Source organism: Brachycentrus maculatus, unplaced genomic scaffold, assembly GCF_059751285.1.
Source record: "Brachycentrus maculatus isolate JH-2025_06_01 unplaced genomic scaffold, ASM5975128v1 h1tg000055l, whole genome shotgun sequence".
Classification (NCBI taxonomy): domain Eukaryota; kingdom Metazoa; phylum Arthropoda; class Insecta; order Trichoptera; family Brachycentridae; genus Brachycentrus; species Brachycentrus maculatus.
In genome coordinates, this window is record NW_028280809.1 from 4629840 (window position 1) to 4646941 (window position 17102).

Here is a 17102-nt window from a genome sequence, read left to right on the forward strand (position 1 = left end):
ACACCCAAAATGTTGTAAATAATTGTAACGTTCATGTTGGTCAAATAAATTGCATTTGTAGATAAAATATATATATATACTCACCATAGGCACATCAATATATGTACGATTATACATATCGTGCAAGTAATTCCATAAATGTTGGCAATCGATTTTTTTACTCGATTGCCTACACTGACCACAAAAAGTAGAGAAAAGGTCATAGGGATGCTTGATTTTTATTCTTGTTTCTCAGTTTTATCGATGATATAAATATTTGCAATATTTTATTTATTGTTTCGGCATTAACTTTGTGGTAAGACATATTACAATAATTAAAGAAAACCCTTCGTTTTTTACCACTTGAGTTTTATTATAGACTACATGTTTCAGAAGTTAAACTTCCATCATTCAGGTCTGTATAATAACTTAAATATAAAATATAAAATTGTTCTAAAAATAAAGAGAGGGGAAAGTAAGGGGAAGGGGTTAGTCAAGGAACGGAATTTGAAAACAAAGGAAAAATGGAAAGCAATGGCGAAGAATTTTGAAACAACATATTATTTAATAAATTATTATTAGAATTGAGGTTTTTTTGTATTTCTAAATTTTCAAGATAATTCATAATTTGGCCTTTATATGGAACAAGGTGTAATAATTTTAATTTATGAGAGTGAAATGAGTGATAGTATCTTTTATAAGATTTGCAAATTCCGAAAAATAATTACTAACAAGACCGCTATTTATAAGAATTCTAATATATTCTATAATAAAACTCAAGTGGTAAAAAACGAAGTGTTTTCTTTAATCATTGTAATGTTTGCAATGTTTCGGTGAAATGAAGCAAGTAATTCCTTAAATGTTAGCAATCAGATATCATTAATCAACATCATCGGATGCTCTTCTAGAATGGAGGTAATTAAATATTGGATTCTGTGTGGGCCGGGATGATTGTGTAAGGAGTAAGATGCACGCAACAGTAATTAAACCGTTTAATACACTATCTATCATTTCAAACATTCGTCGAATTATCAATCAACACTGTCTCGCTGCTTTATTCTCTATACAAATTCAATTAATTAACTCTTATTCATTGATAAAACTTGATTAACGTTTTATTTCGAGTACGATAATGTTTTTTTTCATAGACCGTTACTCAACTTTTATTTTTTACACTAGTATTTCAAGACCGTGTTATATACATATATTTATTTATATTAATTTATATTTTATTTATTGTTTCGCCATTCGCTGTGTGGTAAGACATGGTATTACCACCTAAGTATTATACTCAAGTGGTAATAAACAAGCGTTTTTATGTACAATTTATATATATAATACAAAAACTAAAAGTAAATTTAACATCAAACATTAAAAATAAATTAGAATTTATATTGTTTCGAAAAAACTTCATTTTTAAATTTAATAAATTACGGATAATCTTGAATTAGTAAGATGTACCTAAATAATGTTTTTTGTATTTTCAGTTTTTAAGAGACTCGACATCAGTCATCAAGCTCCAACACCTAACATAGGATTTTCCAAGGTAATTGAACTAATTTTTTCGATAAATTTCGAACAATCAGTTATATTAAAATGTGCTCCAAATAACGGATATTATACATATATGAACATTAATCAATCTTATATGTAACTGACAAAAAAGTAAAATTATTAAATATCTTTATACTACCGGGTTTGCAGAAAAAAACTTTTATCTCATGATTACTAAATAAATCTCTAAGCTTAAAATTTTCATCATATTGATTTTCAACATTTCAAAATATTGAAGTGTATAAAGAGATGAGTGGGGTAGCAACAAGAGGGTGGGAATTAGTTTAATGACAACATAGACAATAATGGTAAAGAATTTTAGAAAAGCGTATTATTAATTTACGTTTTTATCAGAATTTAAATTGTTCATGACTTGACCTTTAATTTTAAAATAATTCGTCATTCGACACATTTTTACTAATACAATTTAACCTACCGATTTTGACAAGAACCTTGTCATCATCAGGGTTTATTAAATTCTAATATATCAAAAACATTAAAATACTCTCACCAAAAACTTCCACATACTCCCTAAAAAATCCTAAATAAAAAGTGGTTAAAACAAAGTTGATTAATTTTATAAAGTTTATAAAATGTGCCATTAAGTATCTGCAGAAAACATTCAAGAAATAATAAAAATGTTTATTTTATACTTCATAAGATACTTTTCTTTTTTATAACTTGTTTATTTTGCCATATGAATTAAAGGGTTGATTTTGGAGTGTGGCAATTTTTATTTTACTCCTTTTCTCAGTTTAATTGCTTACGAATTAAATCGCCTCCTCGGTTACTGCACCGGACCGGCGCAACTAAATTGGTAATAGTCACAGGTCGCTGCTGATCTTACACCCCATTGAATTCACCGCCTTAAATGAAAGTGGTGAAAACATGGCAGCAAGCCTTGCAATTAACAGAGAAATACAGTTTCGTTAACTGTCAAAATTTATACCACTTACCCCTACATTAATTTAAAAAAGTTTTTCTTTAAAACTTTTACGTGACATGTGTTTTGATTCATTCCGCATTTATAAAAAAAATAATCATATTCATATATAAAAAAATCGCATCTACCCCCTTCTTCTTCACCCTTCAACATCCTAAGGCAACAACTGAAATTAGGACTAAGCCTCACATACGATGTTTTATAACGATGAACGCATCGTGTCACAATTAGTATTTTCAATTTTTATATTTTTATAAAACCCGGGTTTTCACGGGATTACTTGATTGGTTCCAGAGGGGTCAATAGAAAAGAACTAAAATAATAAATACGTTAATAGTTATTGGAATATTTATTTTATACTCCCCCGGGTATACCCAGGTAACAGATTTTTACGGTGATGGACAAATATTATCTTAAGATATATGTATTAAAACGAAAGTTCTTAAAAAACTTACCGTTTTTCTGTGTTTTTTTTTTTAATCGGCAATCGCTAGAAATATGTACACCCTTTTAAATTATACATATTGTATACTCCTTTAACTGAAACTGATTTTTTTAAATTCTTAAAAACATAAAATCATTATTTTAAAAAAAATAACACTCTTATACTATGTTATAAATGGAAAATAATAAACTTTATAAAATAAAATAACTTTGTGTGAACCTTTTTTATTGGTACACTTTTTCCAACCGATTCAACAAAAACATTCTAGAAAGGAAAATAATAAATCCCTTTAAAATCTTGATATCTGTTTAACACAACACAATATGCAATTTTTGGAAAACTTAGAAAAGTCCCATACTTTCCTGCTCATAACCGATGTCCGCTTAGCTATCAACCGCCAGAAAAACCTAGATAATTCATTCGGAGCAATCTATCGGCCAAGATTAACTAGACGGTGAACAACTTTATTATATCGGATCATCCACCCTAGTTTAACTGGTAATCTTCGGAAGAGAATATAGACTAAGTATGGCGATAACGTGTAGGTGGCAGTTAAGTGAGAAAGCTTACAACCGGGCCTCGAATGGCAACCACCGTGTTGCAATACTCCGTAGTGTAGCGGTGATTTATGTCTCGCAGTCTGGCTGTACCGGGTTCGCGTCTCCTATAAGGTGTTGTACTCTATTTAAATTTTAATTGGATTGTGTGTTAAAACAATTTTACACGCCGCTCAGTTTGAACGGAGACCGTGTTTTTTGGTCTGGGAGCAGAATTCAAAGTGCCATCTATTTCAACTTGATAATGACAATTATTTTCGATATTGTTCATTAAAATGCGAGGAAAGCGTTGAATAAATTTTGTTGGTATACAGTTTGTGGATTCTATATGCTCCACATACGGAGTGGATATGGTTTAATAATAATAATAATAACTCTTTATTCCAGCTTGACTAAGTGGTGGGTGCAATACTTAGTCAGCCATTTATGTTTTACAACATTTTTTTATAAAATGAAATTAAAATTACAATAATAAAGAAATAAAAAATAAAGAAAAAAAACCGCGGAAGAAAAACAATTATAAATAAATAAAAAAAATTAATTAAATAAAATGATATTAACATTATTTTTTTAATTAAAACATCGTTTTGATATTTAAAAATTATCAAAATTAAATTTTAAGTTTTGCAAACAAAAATAAATAATTTAAAGGTGAGGAAATTATCAAAAAAAAAAATTTCAGCTTAAGGCAGTTTTTATTCTCCTTTTTATCTTGTCATTATATTTTAAAACCATAATTTGAAAAAAAAATAAACCTTCAAAATTGTACTTACTTATGTACTTATAACAAAAACACATTCCAAATAAATTCAAGTACAAAAATATATTGGTATTCAAACCTCTACTACTAAAACCAAGGTCCTTATAATGAATAACGCTTTTATTCTCTCTTGTTTCATAATAAACTTTTGAACATAACAATATAATCTTCAATAAATAACTCTTATGAAGCTAATTCACGAACACTTAACTCTTGACCCGCGAAATGACTGCATCGCGCCTTAAACGAATCTATGACGAAACGTGGAGAACGAAGCCTCTAGATTCCTAATGAACTAATTGCATATTATTGGTTTGGCTTCTGTAGCACTTGAAATGGCTTGATTAGCGTCATCTGTATGGATGTTAGATGTTGGACCAATGGTGGTGAGACGACCTACAACTATTGAGAGCCTGTTTATCCTATCTTCATATAAGGAAAATCATACAAAGTACTGTTAACCTTGTGAAGTCTGAGATTAGAATTACTTAAGTTTTTTTAGTCTTAGGTATTTTTTCAAACTTAATTAACCGATTCTTCATTAGACTTTCATGACTTATATCAGAATATAAGACAAACTCGTATTCATTCTAAATCTTTCTTTATAATTTGAAGAAATAGGTGAATTTTTCAATACTCGTATAATATATAATAACAACAATAAAAGTAGAAATATTTTGTAATTAAATGAACGCTACATAGGATGTATTAAAAAATAGATTTTTTTTTATACGCTACACCCGATCACGAATTGCTATCGCTCAGTCTGGTTAAATGAAATAGAAAGAACATAGAAAGTACACAAATCGGATGTTTAATTTGACTATGCTTGTGAAGAAAAGAAGTACATAAATATTTAAGTAACAACAATTCAATCAAACACATTGAAAACGCTGAATGATAGGAGCAAAGTTTAGTATTGCATGTGTTGCTGTTACGATCAACAGTTGGCGCTGCCATTGCAGAATTTAAAAAAAAATCCATGCACATCTATCAAAGAGAAAACGAAGTAATAAAAACGTGGTCATTTGAATTCAACGTTATGGTAAAATTTCAAAGCAATCGGTGACTAGCTTTCGGAGATTTTTGTTTTTGAAAAAAAGAAACATTTACTTTCTTATTTTTTAAAGATTTACATTACTTGAATATTGACTGAATCTTTGTTATTTATTTTCTTTATTTAAAAAAATGCATTTTTTTTGCATAACTTAGTACTTTAGATTTTCAAATCCAAAAGATTTATTAAGAATGCAATCTAATAATCCATTGTGAAAAACGACATTTTGCTACATCCGATGCACCTCTTCCTTGGTTCCACAATATTGCATTAATTGGATGACTTCAGTGTTGCTTGGATGCACATATTCACTGTGCGTATTTCGCATTAGCGAAAACATGACAGATTCACTTACAAAACGTGTATTCGAAGATAAACATTGCAAACATAGAATTTATCTCCGTTTTATATATTTCTCATTTTGCATTTTTTAAATTTTGAACCCTACTTATTTCGTTTGTTTCAATGAGGATGTTTGGTGTGTTTAAATATTTATTTATTTGCTTTTACCTATATGACCGTAATGTATCTTTTAGTTGGTTTCACTAGTACAAAAAGCTCCTAAAACTGAATGTACTACTACTATTACTACTACTACTACCATCACGCCGATTCCCAGCAGAGATAGGCATAGAGGATGGAACGCCACAATCTTTTGTTCTGACATACACTCTTAGCTTCCTTCACATCCATGCATCGAGTCATACATACCCTCCGATTACGCAGACTTGACACCACCCGTTTTAAGGTTTTGATTGTCCCAAGCCTTTTTCTGGCGTCTTCATTCTGTTCTTTCGCTAACATTTGCCAAATATATTTTCTAAGTCATTCTCTCGTTTTCCATTCGCTCCTCATGTCCATACCATATTAATTAATTTTTCTGATCTTTCAAGTATCCCTTATTCAGCCATTTTTTGGGAAAATTAATGATTAAATATAATTACTCATTTTTTTGGGAAAATTAACAATATTTTGAAGTTAACACACACAATCATTCAATTTGAACAAAAAATAATGTGAAATGTGAAAGCCTTACTTAAATAAATCATTTCTATGGTACATCGAACACCAAAACTGCAAACATAAAAAAATGTTGATCTGAAAAACACGTTAAAGGTGTTTCCTAACTCAGATAACGTCATATGATATAAACGGTTGAAAAAAATCAATAAAGTCTTACATCACAAAAAGTTAATTAAAATCGTACGACCGTAATTATAATTAAATTATTTTTTACATTAATTTGTTTAGATATTGTGTGAATATCGGGTCAAATATTTAACGGGATTTTGTTTCGGGTAAAATAATAATCAATCAATAATAATAATTAATATACACCTTATCTGCGATCGTCGGTAGAACAAAAGAAAAATATTAGATTTTTATGTTTATGCGTTGAGAAATGTATACAAAGATGTGATAATTATAGAGTAGAGAAACGGTTGACCATAACATAATGGCAACTCCCACGAAATTATCGTATCACAAGAACATCCTAATTTTTACTATCGTGAACACAAATTCTGGACTTGCTATTTATTATATATTAATTCATGGAAGTTACAAACTCCTCTCCATACATTTTGGAAAATTATTACAATATTGATCGTTTTATCGCATTTTCAGTTCTAAGTTCTTGTCGAATGAAGAAATCATAAATTTTATCACGATGTTTTCATAAATGTTCATGATTTAAAATTCACGTTTTAATAAATAATTATTCTTCATATGTTTTCAAAACACAAAAGATTTTTGTTAATGCTTGTAATTAAAAAAAAAAACACTTCTATAACCACTTTATGAGTTTTATTTCAAACAAGTGTTTATTTTTAAAGAATCAACGTTTTATTCCACAAAGTCATCCGAATGAACAAATATTTTTTAAAGCAATTTGCACATTATATACGAAATATTTATACACGCATAATATATTACTTTACGTTTTGAAATGTTGTGTGATGTTAAGTGGTAATTCAGTTAAATACTATTATTAATCATATTTTCAATATATTTCTAAGCATGTAATTTTTATTTCCCGCAAACTTTTTTAATAGCCACATTTCTCCAGCATCCAAAATTGTGAGAACCTTAACTTCACATTAGACGATATTAGAATGTTTAATATCAGATATAATATACCTTTTCCCAATACAGAGTGTAGCCAAAGAATACCAATTTTTTAACCATTACGGTTTGCTTTAAGTGGTAACCAACATATATTGTAGAATAAAGTTACTCTTTTTGAAAATAAAACAACTTTGTTTTAACCACTTTTTAATGATACACTTTATCCAACCAAATAAATTGTTTTTTTTTTACAATTTAGTACATATACCCTGATGATGACAAGGTTCTTGTCGAAACCGGTTGGATAAAGTGTACCAATAAAAAGTGGTTAAAACAGATTTGTTTTATTTTATAAAGTTTGTGAAATGTGCCACAAAGAATCTGTGAAAAATGTTGAAGAAATTATTCTTTTGTTAATGAATTATTTCTAAAATTTTATTAATATTCTTTTAAAAGTGATTATTTTTCAAAAATTTTATTTTTGATATATTGTTTTCTAAAATGGTTCAAATAATCCTTGGATTAACAGGGTGATAACTTGATCGCTTATTTAATGATAATAAAATCATTAGATCCACGCTGCAATTTTTTAGATTAGAAGATAAATAAACGTTAGATATGGTTGCATACCTGTAATTTGTTTTTATGAAAGTGAAGCATGGGAAGAGCGAGTTCGGATCGAGTGGTGAGGATAGCAGCGGACAGCAGCATAAGCGGGATTAGACCCCCAGGAAGACCACCTAAACGATGGAGGGATAGCTGGTCTTCCACCTCCCAGGAGCTGACCGGAGAATGACAGGAATTAGTCCTAAAAAAAAGAAGAAGCATGGGGTTGGGAAAATAAGGATTAAAGTAGACTGAATGTTGTGAAAATTTGTTCTCTCAGTTGAATGTGTGTCAAAACTATATATGATAGATGTTTGAATAGGGATATAAGGAAAAACCGCTGGGCATTATCGATAAAATTAAGAAAGGTGTGTTGAGGTGGTTTGGGCATGTGAATCGAATTGGTGAAGAAATAATACTTTTAGAAATATGAGGTGAACATGGTTGGTTATAGAATAAGAGGAATAACCAGGAAAATATGGCATGATCCAGTATGTATTTCAAATATTTGAAAGTGTTCAAGTCAGGAGTCGGATAATCGGCGGGTAGGTATATATGAAGAGATGCATGAATGTGGAAGAGATGAAGATTATTGCAAAGACAGATTGGTATGGCATGATGGTTAATTAGTTTTTTTTTCTAAGTTCCTTTTTAAAACAACTTACAAACATTGTACTTAATCACTCATCCTTGTTTACAACATTTTGAGTGTGTCCAAATACTTGTTCACAAAATCTGGATTATCTCCAATTACAGGAGTTATTTTCATATTATAAGAGTTTCTGCTTAGTAAAAAGTTTCATTACATCTCACCAATAGATGTCTCTAGTGAAGTTCTAATGAATTATTTCTAAAATTTTATTAATATTCTTTTAAAAGTGATTATTTTTCAAAAATTTTATTTTTGATATATTGTTTTCTAAAATGGTTCAAATAATCCTTGGATTAACAGGGTGATAACTTGATCGCTTATTTAATGATAATAAAATCATTAGATCCACGCTGCAATTTTTTAGATTAGAAGATAAATAAACGTTAGATATGGTTGCATACCTGTAATTTGTTTTTATGAAAGTGAAGCATGGGAAGAGCGAGTTCGGATCGAGTGGTGAGGATAGCAGCGGACAGCAGCATAAGCGGGATTAGACCCCCAGGAAGACCACCTAAACGATGGAGGGATAGCTGGTCTTCCACCTCCCAGGAGCTGACCGGAGAATGACAGGAATTAGTCCTAAAAAAAAGAAGAAGCATGGGGTTGGGAAAATAAGGATTAAAGTAGACTGAATGTTGTGAAAATTTGTTCTCTCAGTTGAATGTGTGTCAAAACTATATATGATAGATGTTTGAATAGGGATATAAGGAAAAACCGCTGGGCATTATCGATAAAATTAAGAAAGGTGTGTTGAGGTGGTTTGGGCATGTGAATCGAATTGGTGAAGAAATAATACTTTTAGAAATATGAGGTGAACATGGTTGGTTATAGAATAAGAGGAATAACCAGGAAAATATGGCATGATCCAGTATGTATTTCAAATATTTGAAAGTGTTCAAGTCAGGAGTCGGATAATCGGCGGGTAGGTATATATGAAGAGATGCATGAATGTGGAAGAGATGAAGATTATTGCAAAGACAGATTGGTATGGCATGATGGTTAATTAGTTTTTTTTTCTAAGTTCCTTTTTAAAACAACTTACAAACATTGTACTTAATCACTCATCCTTGTTTACAACATTTTGAGTGTGTCCAAATACTTGTTCACAAAATCTGGATTATCTCCAATTACAGGAGTTATTTTCATATTATAAGAGTTTCTGCTTAGTAAAAAGTTTCATTACATCTCACCAATAGATGTCTCTAGTGAAGTTCTAGTGATTCAAGAACAAGGTTTCTAAATTAGTTCATATATATAGAACTTCCAAGAATTTGAGTAGTGTGGTTGTCAATAATGGGTAGAATTGGTGAATGTTACACGTGTGTAAAGTGATCACTTAAACCAGCCTATGACGGTCGTCAGCCCCGTAAATGCCCAGACTTCCATATTCTTCTTCATCTTTGATGAGATGTCAAAAAATAACTCATCCTTGTTACCATTATTTTTTATACACCCTGTGCAGAGTGAAGAATGTACCAGCGGCCACGTAAAAGACTGTATGTTCCATTTTATATTCAATCCCGTAACTCGTAAATACGTAGTTAGACGCCAGAGTGGGATGGTCCTAATTATTATTATTTAACATCACTATACAGTTTATTATATCAGCTTGCTCCAACGCTTATGGTCGCTCCGACAGCAAAAAACCAATCTTATTAATTATCTAGAACGGGTGATCTGCTTGAGTTTGGCGTTTATTAGCTCGGAGCATGTGGGAACTACAAAGCTCCAAGGAATTTATCAAGTGAACTTTGCCTTAAGTCAATGCGTATATATTTAAATATATACAATATTTTGAGTGTGTCTAAATACTTCTTCACAACTCTGGATTTTCTCCTATTATAGAAGGAAGTTATTTTTACTACAAAGCTCCGAGAACTTAATCAAGTGAACTTTGCCTTTAATCAATGCGTACATATTTAAATATGTACAACATTTTGAGTGTGTCCAAATACTTGTTCACAAATCTGGATTATCTCCTATTGTAGGACTCTTTTTTATACATATATATATATATATATATATATATATATATATATATATATATATATATATATATATATATATATATATATATATATATATATATATATATATATATATATATATATATATATATATATATATATATATATATATATATATATATATATATATATATATATATATATATATATATATATATATATATATATATATATATATATATATATATATATATATATATATATATATATATATATATATATATATATATATATATATATATATATATATATATATATATATATATATATATATATATATATATATATATATATATATATATATATATATATATATATATATATATATATATATATATATATATATATATATATATCAACACAGATGAAGAAGAATATGGAAGTATTCCATATTCTTCTTCATATACTTATGTCAAGATGTCAAAAAATAATAATAATAATAACTCCTGTAATTGGAGATAATCCAGATTTTGTGAACAAGTATTTGGACACACTCAAAATGTTATTTTTATACGACTAGTTTTGAAAACTTACGGATTGTTTCATCTTCTGGTAAAAATCAAACAATTTGAAAAAAAATTCATAACGTGGTAATTTTTACCAGAAGATGAAAACATTTGTAAGTTTTCGAAACTAGTCGTATATATAAATAAAACTAATTAAAGTGGTATACTCAAGTGTTTAATTTTTAAAAAATAATCAACATAAATTTACACATCGCATTTTTTTACGTTCTTCAATATTATGTTTTATAAATTTAGATACATCTCACTACGGGATAATCCAATGTAGCTAATTAAAATTGGCCTCAAAGTAAAACATATGATTTGATTCGTACAAAAAACATCCGGGAGGTGTGTTTGGTGTTTGTATTGAGATCTAGAACCACGAGAGCTTCTATCGCTTTACCCTAACTCTTCCGAGATGGGTAGATACCTTGTATGGTTTATGTTTTTATTAAAGCCTCCATTATAATGAGCCGACTCTGTGTAAAAAAATGATTATCTTGTTTTAAAAAAAACAGATATTCCAAATATGGATCATGATTTGCTTATATCTATAAACAATGCTAGATTTTTTGACATCTCAACATATTTGAAGAAGAATATGTATTACGGGTTTTTAAAGGGCTTATGACCTGTCATAGGCTGGTTAAGTGATCACTTTTACACACGTGCAACATTTACCAATTCTACACATGATTGACAACCACACTATTATTTTTTTTTTAACTCTAAGATACATTGATCAATCTCGTGACACAGCACATACGAGTTCAAAACAGCCATCTTTGTTGGATAAAGGAGAGTTTTATTCTTGTTTGATGTATGTTGAGATGTCAAAAATGTGGTATCACGAGATTGATCAATATATCTAGGAAAAAAAATTACAGTGTTCTACAAATTATACGCCAAATCAGTAGATAAATCAGTGTTTGATTTTAATATTTGAAATAATTAAAAAAAGAACACATGGAAAATTACACAGATAATTTAGTTATATGCAAAAAATTAAATAGCTACATATAGTTAATCATATGTTTCACTTATGCAGTCAAAATGTTTAAGCCTATCAGTAATGTCAAAATTTTGATTGAAACGTTCTCCACACAGTCTCGTTTGAGACCGTTTAAATTGACTTTTTACAAATCGATTAATGGCTTATTTCTAGCTACTAAATAAAGTGTTGCATATTACCCAGACATATGTTTCATTAACTACAGATTGTAGCGGCTTATTATCAAAGAGATTGTAATTATAAAACAATAAATTCTCATGATCAAGAGTAACGTGGATCGCATTTCTAAATCAATCAAACTAAATGCACTACAATAAGTCCAGAACTTTAACGATCCATTTGATAAACAAGAAAAAATAAAGGATACCTATTCGATATAATGGATATATTAAATAAACTATTAAATGATTCTTAATGGATTGTAATTACCTTTTAAACATACAGATTGTTGTTATCGTACAATATAACTAGCTAACTAACCATCACGCCGCTTCCCCGCAGGGGTGGGCAGAGAGAATAGAACGCCATACCACTCAGCAAACATCCTTCGCCTCTTCCACGTTCATGCATCTCCTCATATATACCCGCCAATTGTTTCGACTTCTTATACCTGATCGTGCCAAGTTTTTAGGTCTTCCTCTGGTCCTTTTTCCAATTACATTCGCCTCATAAATTTGTTTTACCGTTCTCTCCTCACCCATTCGTTCTACATGTCTAAACCATCTCAACACACCTTTCTTAATTTTATCGATAATGCTTATCTCAGGTTTCCATTCCTTCCTTATTTCACTATTCGAACATCTATCATACATCGTTTTGTCGCATATTTTTCTGAGAGATCGCATTTCGACTGCATTCAGTCTGCTTTCATCCTTCTTTTGCCAACTCCATGTTTCACTTCCATACATTAGGGTCGGAACCAGGACTCCGCTATCCACAATATAATATTATAATTATTTTACAATACTCGTTATCATACATTATAATATTCCATTATAATATTCTTCACAACCCCGATGCACCTAAATATCCGGCTGAAAATTGTGTATACCTCTAAAATCATGGTCTATCACTTCGTTCTTCCCAAGAAAGAACACTTTCCATTCCTCGCCATAACACATCATTCTTCAGTTATTCCTTCTCTGTCCAAGCGGCCAGACTATGGAATGAATTACCTCTCCTTGTAAAAAATGCACCTTCTCTAATAACTTTTCAGAAACGTCTGAGACATTACTATTTATCATCAGAATCCTAATTGTCCATCAAACCTCCTCCCTTAGTTTTTCCCTCTACCTCCTTCCCTAAACTCTCTTTTTCCTTTGATTTCCTTATTATCATTATTTGTATTTTTTTAATGTTCAAGTACTATCTACTCTTTGATTTCAAACGAAATATTTTTTAAATACATTTTTCAAAAAATAACAAAAATCCAATATGTATTCTTACAAAAAAATTGGATGGGTCCCAATGACAGGCTCTATGCATTGCCGGAAGCCAACTGAGTTTTATTAATGTGAGTTTGGCCTTAAATTGATATACCCATAATATTCGCCGTTAGTGTTTGAAGGAGACGTGTATTTTCCAGTGATTACTACTTGTTATTTTATTATGATTTTATGTTATAAGACTATTTGTTTTAAGACTTTTTGTTTCTCTATTAGTGTATTCATTAGTGTATTTTTTAATTTTATATTAGATACTGTATATATGTATTATCTTAAACGATTCAGCCGTTCAATAAATAAATAAATAAATATTATCAAAAAGGAATCAAATATTACATCAGCGTTTTTTCCACTGTTAAGCTTTCCTTCCTAATAATTTCTTTTTCTCTAATAATTATATGTGATTCGTTTTTTACCTTATTTTAACCACACACTTCGATTCCCGAGATTACATCATGGCGCTGTGTATGATTTGACCATTTTTTAGACTGCCTGCCCATAGCCCATATAAACACAAGGTTTAGCCGTTGTGGTCAGATGATTACTGGGATACCATTTTATTAAGGTTTTTTATCCTTTGAAACAGGTGTATGGCAGCCGGTAACGGAGTTTAAGGTCGTGAGAACTAACTGAGGAGCGACGGGTCGACCTTAACCCCTATTTTTTCTATTCAAAATTAAATCCTGCTGACGTAACAGGTTTTAGTCTAGAGCCTTAAAATCATTTGTGCTTAGAGAGGGACTTACACTTAATGTTTATAGTTTGCACTTAGTAAATTAATGACAGTAGTTTGATAACGGCATAACATGGCGAAACAATTATCAGAAAGTTTATTTTTATGTGTTTTTAATAATAAAATACATTTCTTGAATGTTTTTCACAGATACTTTGTGTCACATTTTATAAACGTTGTAAAATTAAACCACTTTTTTTAAAATTATAAGTATACTTTAACCTATCGGTTTTAACGAGAACCTTGTCATCATCAGGGTTTATTAAATTTTAAATCATTCAAAATATTAAAATATTAATTGATTCTGAGTATTTCAAGGTTTTTAATGTTTAAGAATTTAATAAACCCTGATGATGACAAGGTTCTTGTCGAAACCGGTAGGTTAAAGTATACTTTTAATAAAAAAGTGGTGTAAACAAAGTTGTTGTATTCTATTAAGTTTAATAAAATACAATTTCGTTGACTCTAAAAATTAGTGTTTTATTTTAATACTTAATGTATTAACTTAAAATATTTGGTGGATTTCAATAGAGATCATATAGATCTTTAAAGACATAGCATTACATTTTTAAGAAAATAGTAATTCATTTTCATATAATGTACCATATCTGTGACTCACAAGGTAAAATCATCACTTCCCCATCGCTTAAAATATATTGATTAAAAAAAAACACTGGAATATTTTGAAATACCAAGATGTGTTCATATATCGATTTATTATCAGACACTTACATTTAAATGAAATGCGTACTATATCCCACAATTAATAGAACAAAAGGGTTGGTAATGACGCACCGTCGGATTGGACTTAATTTGTATCCACATTGGGGGTTGGACTTGTCTAGGGGAAACCCGCCCCTAAAACAGTTGTTCCGTGAGAACAGAATCAAGTGGTCCATACAGCCTCTTACCTAGGGTTGACTTTGTTGCTTCATCGCTGACTTCTTTAAAAACATGTCGCTCACTCCTTTCAATAACGTCATTTATAAAAAAATGATTTTTAAGGAGATCGTTTTTAAAGTTAAATAATATAAAGAAATGTATTAAAGATAAATATTAAGCCACGTATTGATCTTTTTACTGTGCAACAGATCTTTTTAGATTTTTTTAAAATGTTTTTTTTTCCATTTGAAAAAGATTTAGTTTATTAAAAAACAAATTTAACAATACCTTTTCTTCAAAATGCAAAAACTACACTTTCTGCGCTGTTGCGGGTGAATATTAAGTTAAAATATGCCACTTTTGCTGGAATATAGTACATTTTCTGGGCAATCCGAAAACATACACAACTGAAAATTGACGAGTTTTGATATATGACGTTGTTGAAAGGAGTGAGCGATGTCTCAAAATAGCATAGCAATGGAAACATTCACTTGTCTTAATATCGTATTAGTATGTAAGGCTGAGATCTTTTAAACGTTAAAATTCAGAACGTGAACAGCCGCGCTAGGGTTCGGACGTGTTTTTTCTCATGATTTAAAAAAAATACGTATCGAACAAATGTTTTTATTTTATTTTTAATTTTTTTCTCCTTACCCTTGAATAACTCTTTTCTTTTCTATAATGCTTATCCCAGTCCTGTATTTTTTTTATTTATATCACAATTCGAACATCTGTCATACATTGTTTTGGCACACCTTCGTCTGAGAGATCGCATTTTATAACTTTATTATGTATGTTTACAATTATGAAAATATTTTTTTTTTTTAAATAAAATATTTATAAATTCTTTAAACAAAAACAAAAAACAATAAGTAAATGAGATAATGATGAACACCTATGATTTTTTTTTCACGAGTTTTTTGTTGTACGTATTGCACAACCCTGACTCTAGCACAATATTAACTAAAATTAATGCTCATTTTTTTCAAAGTGAGCTGATAACAGTAATCACGTGAGACTGATCGATAGTCTCCCGAAGTATATGGCCCTAACTATAACCTTCGAGATAATTGACTCGAAATAATTCATTAAATTGGTGCTCTCGCAGACCAGCTTTATGACCTGTTGAACGGTTCAGAAATTCAAAAACGCAATCCCTTTTTGGAGTTACATAAATGACTCATGTTTATTTTTTCCTCAACATTTATCTTACCAAGAAAAAAAGTCGAAATTTAATCGCTATGTTAATGTCATTAATAAATAGTGTTATCTAATCCACTTACCGACGTAGGTAAATGTTTTATTTTAATTATTTATTTAAACTTCTCATACAAAACAAATGTATATACATTGTCGGGCTTATTTCTACGAAGCTTAATCTTCCAAACAATCGAAAACAGACTAGTGACACTGTTCATAGTTTGAACACATTAAAGCGTTTTATAGAAAACTATACTGAGAGGGCATATAGTGCTTGCCCAATAGTATCAACGAAAAAAGGTTAGAATTAATTGCAATACGAATAAACAAAAACATATCAGGAGAAAAAGAGATTAAGCAGATATGTTGACCGTAATGGCTGCGTCACATATTGAACGTAATTTTTTTTTATGTATGAAAAATTACATAACCGCCATTTAAATTTATCAGCGTAATAGATAATATACAATATCCATATTTTTTTCAATGTTATCGATATTCATATTATGAGGAATATTTTTTTTAAATGACATGGTACATACAGTATAATAATTAAATTTTATTTACGGTGATTTTATTCACTGTTTTATAAAACATTATTTATATTATTCGTAATTTAAGAGTTTATGGTTAAAGTAATATATTGTATGAAAATACTCTATTTTGATTACCCTCGA

General features: G+C 29.6%; 1 protein-coding gene across 1 annotated transcript in view; it reads left to right on the forward strand.

Annotated features, from left to right (window-relative positions):
• LOC148311936 (uncharacterized) overlaps nucleotides 1-17102 on the forward strand; it is a 125998-nt gene that overhangs the window by 38173 nt on the left and 70723 nt on the right. Inside the window, exon 3 of the mRNA XM_088278301.1 lies at nucleotides 1467-1525. Within this exon, the coding sequence (XP_088134427.1) occupies nucleotides 1467-1525 (59 nt within the window). The remainder of the gene's footprint in view (nucleotides 1-1466; nucleotides 1526-17102) is intronic.